Genomic DNA, 12,727 nt, shown 5'->3' with positions numbered 1-12,727 from the left:
GGGCCGCGGCCCAGCGTGGGGCAGCCCCGTGCGCCGGCCTGGCGGGCTCCCGCTGCCTCCTGCCTGGCCCCGGCTCGTCCCACGCCGCTGCTGCAGTCTCCCGGCACACCAGAAGGTGAGAGGCTCCTCTCCACCCCCATCCCAGGCAGTCTGGGTGCCCCCCATACCCCCTAGTGTTCGTGCCACTGGGTTCCCCAGAGGACAGACTTGTGTGTGTGTCCCCCCGCCTCGGGGGCAGCCCCTTCACTTTCTCTCTTCGGGTCTTGCTTCCTCTCACTGGGCAGCTCAATTTGCCCAGGAGAACGGCAGTTCTGTCCCCACTCCCGCGGTTCTTGTACCTTTGCCGCCACCCTGCCCCAAGTCCCTGTACCGTCATCGGGTACCCCCTCCTTCACCACTAGTCCTTTTTCCCTGTACCTCTCTTGGTCCCCTGGCACAGCTTGTCCCTTTCGTGGTCAGCCCCATCTCAGCACCCCAGTATTGGTTTGCCCTGGGGTCTTACCAGCAGGTTGGAGGCAGCCCTGACCTGCTGGGGATTTGCAGGCAGGCTCTCCTTTGTGCCCCCCTGTCCCAGCCTGTCCTGAGGATCTGTCTCTGCCCTGTGTGTGGGGTTCCTACTGTCAGGGCTGTCTGGGTTGTAACACTGCGCTATTCCTCACAGGTGGCCTTGCCAGCTCTGTCTCCCACGATGCAGATGGGCACCATTGCACGCTGGGAAAAGAAGGAGGGTGACAAGATCGGTGAAGGGGAGCTCATAGCAGAGGTATCCGGGGGGCACAGGCTGTGCTGCGTTTCTAATGAGCTGCATGTGCATCTCATCACTTGAACACAGATCTTGGGTTCAAGATCACAGATCCCAACAGATGCTGTTGGGAACAAGTGGCTAACAGCCTTTCAAAGCTGGTTGCTGCTTTTCTTCTTTCTGAGCAGGAGCAGCACTTAACCTGTTTGAGAGCAGTTTAAGGAACCTTTCCTAGAGCTGGTGCCACAGGGTGATTTTTACAGAACTGTGTGTGTTGTGACCCTACACTATCAGACTGGAAGGCTCTGAGCTCACTGGTCTTTTCCATTGCCATAATGATATCCTGTTCTCTCTCAAAAGGTGGAGACAGACAAAGCAACAGTTGGCTTTGAGAGCCTGGAGGAATGCTACTTGGCCAAGATACTGGTGCCAGAAGGAACAAGAGATGTTCCTATCGGGGCCGTAATATGTATCACAGTAGAAAAGTATGTATTTTGCTAACCCTTGAGTTGAATTTTCTCTCTTGGGGCTTCTTGGGTGCCTTGTGTGAAAGACTTAGAGACAGTTATCTGACTGGTTTTGCGGTTCTGTGTTTCTAGGCCTGAACATGTTGATGCCTTTAAAAATTATACTCTGGATTCTGCAGCGTCTGCCCCCCCTGCAGCCTCAGTGCCTCCCCCTCAAGCTGCAGCTCCCTCACCACCAACTCAGCCTTCTCCTGAGGCTCCTGGCAGCTCTTATCCTCCTCATATGCAGGTAAGAGAGCATTGCTGATGATTTAGGGCTTGTTGCACTCTTATTCTGTCTTTGCCATTGCTAGCTCCAGGGCATTTTGTCATAAATACTATCCGGAGTGCAAAGTTATTACCTATAATTGCAGGAGTGTGTGTCACTTGAATTGTTGCATGCTTAAAGCAGGTGTTTGGGGAGGTCCCAGAAAGCTTTTTTCAGAAAATTATTTTAGCATCCCAGCTGCTAGTAGAGGAGAGACTTATCTCTCCAGGATTGTTATGCAGTCTAGAAAAACCTGCTACATTTGCATTATTTGGACAGTTCTGGTATAAAAAGACCTTGTGCTAAGTGCGAATAAGCTCTGGAGGCCCTGCTTACGTTTCAGAGCAGAACTCAAGTCTGTGATACTCTGATGAACACACCAGATGTGTTTGTGAGTAACTGATAATGTGTTGTATTTGTGGATAATCTTTTTACCTTGCTTAGATATTGAAGTGTACATCCACTGTTGTTGTATTTGAGCGTTTTGTAGCAGGGTATTTCTGTGACATTCCTTTGAAAAAGAAAATTTATATCATTCCACAGATGATATATGTGGGAACTGATTTGTTTGAGATGGTATGCAAAGTCAGTAATTGAACAAAGAATTAATTAAAGGCTTCTTAATCTGACTTGCGTTTTAGCTACTAAATTTGCGTACTTCCCACTGCTTGCCTTATCTGTCCAGTTTTGCTCCGCAGCTGTACTCACACGTGCTATATTTGTTGCACAGCAATAGGCACGTGCAAACCTACAGCATCTTTGAGTGCTTCTTGGAAGACAAGTCTGTATAGCTTTTAAAGGGGCCAGACCTGTTTGTCACAGACAAAGTGACTTGTTTCAGTCTTCCTTTTAGCCTTGCAGATAGCAGCTGCAAGACACTCCCAATGTGGTGGTGGTAATAATTATTTCGATATATAGATTTCTTGCTCTTTGCTTTTGCTTGCTTTCTTGCTTAGGCCTTGATAAAAGAAGCCAAACTAGCAATATGGGACAGCACTGTGCTTTGCTGAAACGGAGCCAGATCTAGGAGTGTATTAAAGGCTGGCTACTTCTGTAGGTTGGCATCATTTAGTCAGGAGTTAAAACTGTGTTTCTGTTCCTTTTGGATTACCAGAATCTGATTCTCTTGTATTCTCTGGCTTCACAGGTCACTCTCCCTGCCCTGTCACCTACCATGACAATGGGCACAGTGCAGAGATGGGAGAAGAAGGTTGGGGAGAAACTGAATGAGGGAGACTTACTGGCAGAAATTGAGACGGATAAAGCCACAATAGGTGGGTCAACTCCAAAGCCAAGAATGGATGAGGTGCCCTTAAGAGGGGAGGATCTGTGCCAACTGTTCTAGCTGCTCAGGATGTGAAGCTGGGGGGCAACTAAACCAAGTTTTGTTAACTTCTCATTCCATTGGAGAGCTAAGCATGGGAGCTCCTAAAAACACTTCTATTTCTTCATCAATCCTTCTTAGTAATGTGCAGTGCATGGAGATGTTTCCCTGCTAGTTGCACTGAAGAGGACTCCCTTGCCTACTAAATATAGGACAGGGCTTTAGCTACCGAAGTCTTTAGAAGCAGCATTTAGAGGAACTCTTCAGCTGCATCAGGCACCAAACCAGTTTTGTTTCTTTCCCTTACAGGCTTTGAAGTGCAGGAGGAAGGCTACTTGGCAAAAATCTTGGTGCCTGAAGGAACAAGAGATGTGCCATTAGGAACAGCTCTCTGTATCATTGTGGAGAAAGTGTCTGATATTCCAGCCTTTGCTGACTACCAAGACACTGCGGTAACTGACATGAAGGCACAAGCTGCTGCTGCTCCTCCTCCTCCTCCACTAGTAAGGACCATTCCTAGCATGTGAGAGAAGTTATGGGGACCATTAAGAGGTTTGATCTGAACTGTTCTGCTGGTTTGACAGTGCAAAGCCCTGGCTGCAACAATAATGTTTATGATTCTGTGAATGCAAGGCTAACGCATGTGTTGGTGATAGGTGACCTAAGAAGTGGTCGCTAGTTTGCCCTCCAAAAACTGGAGCAGATAGTCATTCATCACGATCTCTTCTCCAGCCTGTTGCCTGTGCCAGTTCTAATGCCTCATCCTTGAAAATTGGAGGCATAAGTAATTTATTTCACCTTTTTTTGGTGTATAGTTCAGCAGCTTAGTTGGCCTCCTTCCCAGGAAGTTTCTGATTTAATTTCTGGCACTGGGAAACTTCTCTGAATCTGAATATTCTTTCAGATTAGTGACTATTTTTGCTGTTCTCTTGACTGGTAATTAGGTGGTCCTGTTCTCTTACTGTACCTTCAAAGCTTTTGCTGAATGATCCTGAAGCTAATGGCTTTGATTCTTCTGTTAAGGTGGTGGCAACTCCTGCTGCTGCTCCTCCTCCCCAGCCTGCTGTTCCATCCACTCCAGCAGTCCCCACAGCTGGGCCACCTCCCCGGAAAGGAAGGATCCTGGTTAGTCCCCTGGCAAAGAAAGTGGCAGCAGAAAAAGGAATTGACCTTGCCCAAGTGAAAGGTAGGTTACCCTTCCGCTTCCTTGCTCTCACTATCAAGTGTCTGTCCCTCTAGGTACATACTTGCCTATTCTTTTCTTTCCACCCTGTCAGGAACATCCTGACTATGCAGCTGTCCTCACCAGAGGTTGTGTTAAGTGACTTCTCTCTGCTGAATAAAACTTGGTACCTTTAGAAGCAATGCCCTGTTGCAGATAATTGAAACCCTCTTGCATTTTTCTTTGACCCTTTTAGGTACTGGACCAGATGGTAGAATCACAAAGAAAGATGTGGAGTCATTTGTGCCACCAAAGGTTGCTCCAGTGAGTAGGCTTGAGATCTGTAAGAACAGATATGTTGTTATAGCGATGAAAAGGCTCTGTAGAAATGCAATTATTATATGGAACTGTTATTGCTGGATTGGTTGGGTTATGATGCTGTGTGGGCTATGATGACTGTTAGGTTGTAAAGCTTAACCTGTCAGAAACACGGACGAAGTTTTCTTCCTTTATTTGTCCCTTTGGTATTTCACTGAGAAAAAAAATTGTGCGCTCCCAACCCTTCATTTAGTTGCTATATTGTTATGGATTGAGGTAAGCCCAGTCCCAACTGATCTAACATTGCTGAAAAGAGGCAATTAGAATGAAAGCCAGACTTATGAACCAACAGCCTGGTGTCATTGTTGCCACAAATCTGTAGTTACACCATTGCTTGTCTTTTATATGAGATGATGGAAGTATTGCTTTGTGTACTGCTGGAAGGGATGTGGCTGAGTGCAGTTTGAGAGTGCCCTCTAGCATACCGCTCTGCTGTATGTAAAACAACCATCTAGCAGGACTTACTACTCTGGGAGCTTCACAGCAGTGTGTATCAGTGTTGCATTTCTAAATCACTCAAGTACTACATTTAATAATCGAATATAGGATTTATAAAGAACCTAGTGGGTACTGGAGAGGTGAGGCTAGCGAGTAGAAATATCTGCTGCTCTTAAGCAAGAGGCAACTTAGCCTCAGCACTTGTCCCACATACTGAATTACTCTGTACAATTGATATTTGGATAGCACTGTGAATTATGCTGTCTTTCTCTGATTACAGGCTCCAGCACTAGAGGCAGTTCCTGCAGCTGCTGCAGTTGCAGCAGCACCAGTGGGGACCTTCACAGATATCCCTATCAGCAACATTCGGAGGGTAAGAAGATTTTATTCCTTTCTGAGTTTATTTGCAGTCATGAATTTTCCAAATTGATTTGTTTTCATTGCTTCTATTGTATACCCGCAGGTCATTGCTCAGCGGTTGATGCAGTCTAAACAAACAATACCTCACTACTACCTTTCTGTGGATATAAACATGGGAGAAGTACTGGTGCTGAGGAAAGAACTCAATCAGGTAAAGGATTTAGTCATGGTGAGAGTGTGTGGGGGAGAAAGCTGCATTCTCTCACAGGTTTGCACACCCTGCTTTTTGGTGATATGCCATTTTGGCTTGGAAAAAATAGTGTTTTCAGTGCCTTTTCTACCTGTTGTGGATTGGTTCTGGACTGTCTGTGACAGAATGAGACTTTTTACCCAGGTACCGTGCGCTGACTTCCCTAAGAGGGCCGCTTTGTACTCTGCTTGGTGTTGTTCAATTCTTCCAGCTGGAAAGTAGGGCAAAAGGGTAAAAAAGGTTTTTAAGAGTAAAAAGGGTAGAAAATTTAAGCAAAACAATAATTCTAGGCCAAGTTTGGGGAAAAACAGACACTAAAAAAGATTGTACCTTCTTAAATTAGGAAGGAGATGTATTCACCTCCTAAATTGTCTTGGCACTTCAAATATTAATGCTTACAAGTAGTGTGATTGTTTTCTCACATTTTCTCTAAACAAGGCTGCATGGCAGTGACTATCCAAGTTAATTGAGGTAATGGGTAAAAGACAAACTGACACCTCAAATCTCTTTATTTACAGGAGGTCTCGGATAACATTAAGCTTTCTGTCAATGACTTCATAATTAAAGCTTCTGCTCTGGCATGCTTGAAGGTGCCCGAGGCAAATTCTTCATGGATGGACACAGTTATTAGGCAGTAAGTTTATGGTACGGTCGAAGCCAGAAACTTTCTTTGTTCAGTAGAGAGTTCATGGCAAAATATCAGACCTTCTGCTGGGATTTTGAGGAGGGAAGGGAACAGATAGAATGCAAAGGCTGAGGGGCTTTCGTTAAAGTGCTAAGAACCTTGCATCTAAGGCTAGTGTGCAAGGTGAAATAATTGTTGCAAAATTAATATTAATTTAGAGTTGTCTGAACAGTTTTGAAAATTTTTTTCGTTGTTGTCTTGCTAGAGTAACTGGCATCTCCTTTGTGTCTTGCAGAAATCACGTAGTGGATGTTAGTGTTGCAGTTAGTACTCCTGCAGGGCTTATAACCCCTATTGTGTTTAATGCACATATAAAGGGCCTGGCTTCCATTAGTAAGGATGTGGTTTCTTTGGCAACTAAAGCCCGAGAAGGTAAACTTCAGCCTCATGAATTCCAGGTGAGAGACTCAGATTGCTGTTAAACATTGCTGCCCTTGACTTCTGTTCAGAAGCCCTGTTCAGAATGAGCAAAGCCTATTTTGTGATGTTTCAGCCGTGTTCATTAATATTCCACATGAAACAGCTTTTGTGAATTTGACTACAAATGTGTTTTTTCTTGTAGGGTGGTACTTTCACAATTTCCAATTTAGGAATGTATGGGATTAAGAATTTCTCTGCCATAATCAATCCACCTCAAGCCTGCATCCTTGCAATTGGTTCCTCAGAGAAAAGGCTAGTGCCAGCTGATAACGAGAAAGGGTAAGTATTCATCTGATTCTGCATATACTGAGCTTCTGAATTCAAACTTTGAAATAATGGCTAGTTTTCTAACACTTCCATTAGGTTATCATTTAAAAAAAAAAAAATTAATTGTTGACATACTGCTTTCAGTACCTTCTGAAGTACAGGGAGATCTTGTATTAAAGGGTCGTCACACAGGCGTTAAGAGAAATGCAGTGACTGATGAATGATCCGCCATACGTTTATTCTTGCAATTTCTTTGCAAGTTAAGGAAAGGCTGTTTCTTTCTTTGAGGGGTAGGGTTAAGCTGTGGAAAAGAGTCTGGGATCCACAATAGTTAAGGCACCTGTTTCTCTTTAGCAACTTGCTTAAATTTGCATTTAAGGAAAACCTAAGGGATGGATTATAATTCAAGTGTCCTGTATATAATATTGCCCTGCTTGGAGCTTGAACTAGCATAGCTTGAACTGAAGGAGAACGTTTAGGATTATTTAAACTTGTTAACAGTCCTATCACTGACTCATGGGGAAACTGGAGGTTACTGGGTAAAATGGCTCTTTCTTTGATTATGTGGGGCTGTTCTTGTGATACAAAGAAAGATGAGCTTCCTGTCCTAAAGGGAACATACAAATGTGTTTCTTAATTGTAGAAAAGGAATGAATATGATATGCTCTCCAGTGTAATCTTTTTTAGAAGTCCACAGGGAGAAACATCTGTTAGCAAGCACCAACTGCTATTGCTTGTTCTCTGATAAAAGCTTTTTTGCTTTGTTAGTGGCACTGACTTGCAGAGGATTGTGTTAACCTTTTTTTTTTCCTTTTTCTTTCAGATTTGATGTGGCCAGTGTGATGTCTGTTACACTTAGTTGTGACCACCGTGTTGTAGATGGAGCAGTTGGAGCACAGTGGCTTGCTGAATTCAAGAATTTCCTTGAAAAGCCAGTAACCATGCTGCTATAACTTAACCATGCAAACAAAATTTTCCTGGGTCACACTGTTTTGTTTTAAACAAGCTATTTAGACTTTAGTGTTCAGACTTACTAAAAGAGTTCTTTTTTATTTTAAATATGTATTATATTATCTGGTAATGTTATTACCAGTCTGTACAGAAAAAGTTTGCAGAAGTGCTTTTCAGAGCAATATTACAGCTATACTGTATTTTATACAGTTAGTTAACTTGCAAACTCTTCCAAAACAGAGTTAAGCATCCCAGATTTAAAAATGATCCAGGCAGTATGCATACTGCCATCTGCTTCTAAACTGGGGTGACCAGGAGGGTGTATACCAAGCAATTTCATGACCTCAGTGTTCTCAGAAATTTGAACTATGAACATCTCTTCACAGGAGTTCAGATGAGATGGTAACTGAAACGTACAAGTTAGTAGAAGGTGAATTCTCTTATTATCCTGTTCTCCTGCTGGGGTGGGCGAGTATGACAGATGCACTAAGGGACTGAAGCGCCTGGGAATAGTTTCTCAAAGGCCAAGTGCTAGCATTCCAAATCTCTCTTGGAATTTGGCACTGGTCTGGACCTTCTCAGCTATGGGATCCTTTCTGAGCACTTTAAGGTGAAAGAGCACTCATATCTGTGGGGTCACAGCTCTCAGATACCACAGGGAATGTACTGTCTTCTCGTGGACTTTCACTTACATGTGCTTTTTGTATGAAAACTCTATAATTGCTATTCCTCTTGCTAAGTTAATATCAGACTATGATACCATGGAAGTAACTGTTTTGCAGAATGTTCAAGAGAATCTATGTGTTGGAATCCAATATAGGCAAATCACACACGCTAATAATCCCATCAGTGGATATTAATCATGTGATGACTTGAATGTTTGGAATTTTTTTTTTCAGGCATTCCAACATAGGAAGCTCTGCGTTAGTCACTGGTACTGCGGTTCTTCCCTGAACTGTCTTATGTTTTCCCAGCCTCAGTACGCTGCAGAATGTGCTATCCATGTATATATTGTATGTAAAATGTTCCCATTGTTTGTTGGACTTGTGTCCAGTTACCCCAGTCATTGTATCCTCAAAGGGGTGCACTGCTGAACATTCTTAAATTCCACTTTCTACATGGAAATGATAATGTAAAAAGGATGACTGTGTAGTAATTACAAAGCGACCAGGAGAATTAAATAGGGGGGGATAAGTTTAGAAAAAAGAAAGAAAAAGTTAAAGCTGATCTGTTGTTCTGTATATTGCATTAAGTACTGTCTCCTGTAAAGTTCTACAAAATTCAAGAAAGATATTGAAAGAAAATACTGTGGGAAATTAAATATTTTTGTGGGAACTATTTAATGTCTGGTTGCTGTGATACCTGGTTTTCATGCCTGGCTTAAGCAAAAAAGTGCATTAAGGTTTTGGGTTTTCTTTAGTGATCTAAAATATCTTGGTTCCAGACTTGCTTTAGTGAACCGACGTTCTATTAAATGTTTGGAATTGACAACTACTAAAACATGTTCCAGTGCTTTTCTGTTCAGTCGTGTGTGGCTTACTGTACTGCTATAGCACAATCACAGCTGTTTAGCCTTTCAGTCCGATAGTGAAACTCACCTTATTAACCTTAAATTGTAATCACAAATGTTCCAAAATAATACATGCTTTATTACTATCGTGCAGCAGCGAACTTTAAATCTTCCTGGCTTGCTTGATGCAGTGTTCACCAGAACCTCAAATTCTGGCTACAGAGACCTTTCACTTTCTTCCTGCAGTAAGAACACTAAATAGTTTATCCTATGGAAACGCTCTCTGAATGACTGTCAGACTCTGGAACACTTGCAACTCAAAAAATCCTATCCAGTGTGTGTGCTTGGAGTGCTGACAGTGACTTCTGGTATTGCTCGCATCCTGCAACAGGCCAGCTTAGTTCATGCAGCAATAGAATTTCAGCTTGAACTTGCAACTATAACCACTGAACAGTATTTCAATGCAGCCTTCTAAGTTGCTTTGAAACAAAGAAGGGGGAAAGCTAGGAGTTATTGCTCTTTTGTAAGCCTGTATTTTAAAGTTGCAACTCAAAACCAATTTGTCTGTTTCCATTTCTGATCCGATGAATATCGGTACAGAAACATGGTTGTAGTGCAGATGTGTCATGGAAGCCGTAAGAATGACATACTACTGAATCAATCATGAAACTAAGATCACTTAAACATTTGTTTGTCCCTTTCCCAATTAATTCTAGTAATGCTTAGTTATCCTTGAAGTTGTTTTGTGTTGCTTTGTATTACTTTGTATTTTGTGTTTTAGTGTAAACTAATGCAGATGGTTTTCCTAGTTGAAGTGCTCCAAGATTGTTTTGGTTGCTAGCTTCACACTAAGCGTTCCCGAGCTTTGAATCTCTATATGCTGTTTTGAATAGTACAGAGTAGGTGTGTTTGTTTTATGGTCTCATTCAGAGATTGCCAAACCAGTAAGAAGTGAGGTCAAGCATATTCAGTGACTGAAAAGACTACAAAGCCTATTCCAGTTAAGATCAGCAGGGATTGTCCTCAAGAGAACAGCAACGGCATGCAGGGCAACTTGCAGAACTGCCTATGACATACCTCTGCTGGTTGTTCCAGCATTAAATACATGTGAGAGCTGCTCCAACCACGTGAATCCAGTAATCAATTTATTTAGCAGAAAGACTTCACAACTGTTACTGCTGTACCTTAAGGCAAAATGAATGATGTAGTAAAGCATGTATGCATTTATGGTTCTTTACTACAGCTGTTAACATATTCAACTACTCCTTGAATATTTACAATCTTTACTTATTTTTTTCCTAAGTTTGGCGGTGCTAGTATTCCTCCAGACTTCCTTTTCTACATGCATCTTCTAAAGGCATTTGAGGTATTCACCCCTGAAGGTTAGAAGGTCAATAAAAAAAAACCAACGAACCTCATCACCATCTAAAAGTTAGGAGTCTCATTCTGGGCTTTTGTTTTGTTCTATCATCTGTGAACATGAAGTGGACAGAATGCCGTCTCTAAGGATCTGGCGTGGCAACTGGCACTGTGATAAATAATACCCGTTTTCCTTTGTTAAATACTGCTGTAGTTTTTTCTTCATCCACCAATTCTGGCAGATCGAGTTGTAATTTGTATTTTTCAGGGACTTCAATGATTATGTCATCCTAAACCAAGAAAATTAAAATACTTGATTAACTACCTGACAATGAATTAGCAGTGAGCATTTCTAGGAATTGGATACTAGACAGAAAACGCAAGGTTATTCTTTCTGCTATCTTACCTTTGAAATTCTCAGATCACACTCAGAAACGGAGCTAACCTTAGGCAATTCAATTCTGAGTTCAATTTTGAGTAGTTTCTTGTTTGCATCCTTCATGGTGATAATTTCATAGACAGGGGTACTTAGCTTCTCTGGCACTTCAGTACTGGTAATTTCCTCTATCAGATGCACTTTAGACTGTGTCACACTTTCTTCCTTCAGCAGCACAGGAGCATTGCTGCAGTCCTCAGCTTCCATAGTGTGTAGCAGCTGATCAAGTGTCAGTTCTTTCAAGAAAAATAATTTTTTTCACATATATTGCTCGGGTACTAAGAACTGTAATGTTATGCCACTTGACAAATACATCACAAGAGTTCTAACTGTAATTAATTGTTATTAGCAATTTTGTCAGCTGAAGACTGTTACTGGCAGTTTCTCCTTCACCCATGATTTGGTTTTATTGCCAACAGGTTAAAAGTTGGTGTTTTCAGACTACTAGTTACAGCAGCAACCCCTTTTACTCAGGTTAGTGCAAAAGAAACTTAGCACCTCAAAGGACCAAACCCTAGCAGAGTTCCCAATGTCTAGCGGATATAGGAAAAAGGCAGTTTGCTGTTCCAGTGTCACTACAGTTTCTCAATTGTAAAACACCGGAGATGAATGCAGATAGGCCAGCAGGGTTAAACTGATGTCTGGTATGAATACTACTGCCTTATTCTGAATTCTCAGAGAGAAGTGTTTGGTTTATGATTATGGCAAGAATTGGGGTTAGAGAGATGAGGCTTGAGTAAATCTGTTGGAGACTCTGATAGGTCCTCAAAGAAAAGTGACAGCAGATCTCTACATACCCTTCTTTGTGTTCTGACTGAGATGTGGAGTTGGCATCTGCCTTCCTTTCAGACGTTGCTGCATCATTTCCAGGCTTCCTTTCAATTTGAATGATTCAATGGTGTACAAATAAGAAAGAATAAGGTTGCATCGTTCCTCAACAAATTTAAGCGTCAAATGGATCAAGTGTTCCATTTTTTCTGGGTTTTCTTCTCCCCTCTGAAGAACATCTGGGTTATATGCAATATCTATAATGCTGTAAAGGTCTAGAAAAGTAAGTTATGTGTCAGAATTGTTGCTATGGAACCACGTGCCGGTGCTCTTTATAATCACTTGACTTAAAAGCAAAGGAAATGAATTTGTGGCTTCTGGGCAGAGAGCTAATTCTATCAACCTCGTCTAGAGATGACACCTCTCCATGTGCTGATCCTGCAGTCTGTGCTTAAGGAGAAGCATGGGAATACGATCCAAGTCAACGTGAGTGTATGTGGTCAAGGAGATTCCTAGTGCCCGAGTACTCTTCAGGATTTAGATACGTGCAATTTTTGTGTTTCTTCAGTTTTTTTCAAAAAGGAAGGACTCTAAATTTAGAGTCCCTGTCGAGATACGCCCGTCGCATCCTCGCTTTGCCGCCCCCACCCCGAGCTAAGAGCTGGCCGCGGCACAGCACCACCCTCCGTTGCAGCGAGAATCTGCGTGCGATTGCCACGCAGCGCACTACTGCAGAAGAAATGCATCCGATGCGAGGCGCAACTCTTTCGGGACGTACCTCCTTCGCCAGATACTTCTTCTAGCGGCCCCGCGCTGACAGGTGTGGGGTCAGTGGGGGCCTTGGGCGCCGGGACCCTTTTCCAGCTGCAGACGTTGACGAACAGCGGCCCCCCGACAACGCCC

General features: G+C 42.7%; 2 protein-coding genes across 2 annotated transcripts; one reads left to right on the top strand and one right to left on the bottom strand.

Annotated features, from left to right (window-relative positions):
* Position 1: 1 nt before the first annotated feature.
* On the top strand, positions 2 to 9,087 carry DLAT (dihydrolipoamide S-acetyltransferase; the record flags this gene model as incomplete). The annotated part of the gene is made up of 14 exons (XM_009275752.1): positions 2 to 115; positions 662 to 763; positions 1,103 to 1,227; positions 1,342 to 1,498; positions 2,664 to 2,790; positions 3,150 to 3,343; positions 3,864 to 4,026; positions 4,259 to 4,326; positions 5,099 to 5,191; positions 5,282 to 5,389; positions 5,947 to 6,062; positions 6,349 to 6,511; positions 6,676 to 6,812; positions 7,624 to 9,087. Coding segments are annotated over 14 exons (1,797 nt in total), but the record flags the coding sequence as incomplete, so codon positions are not given.
* On the bottom strand, positions 8,478 to 12,726 carry PIH1D2 (PIH1 domain containing 2; the record flags this gene model as incomplete). The annotated part of the gene is made up of 4 exons (XM_009275741.2): positions 8,478 to 10,910; positions 11,027 to 11,292; positions 11,854 to 12,099; positions 12,603 to 12,726. Coding segments are annotated over 4 exons (783 nt in total), but the record flags the coding sequence as incomplete, so codon positions are not given.
* Position 12,727: the final 1 nt, after the last annotated feature.

Source organism: Aptenodytes forsteri, unplaced genomic scaffold, assembly GCF_000699145.1.
Source record: "Aptenodytes forsteri isolate BGI_AS27 unplaced genomic scaffold, ASM69914v1 Scaffold715, whole genome shotgun sequence".
Lineage (NCBI taxonomy): Eukaryota > Metazoa > Chordata > Aves > Sphenisciformes > Spheniscidae > Aptenodytes > Aptenodytes forsteri.
The sequence above is the reverse complement of the archived record's forward strand: the minus strand, read 5'-3'. Positions and strand labels throughout refer to the sequence as shown.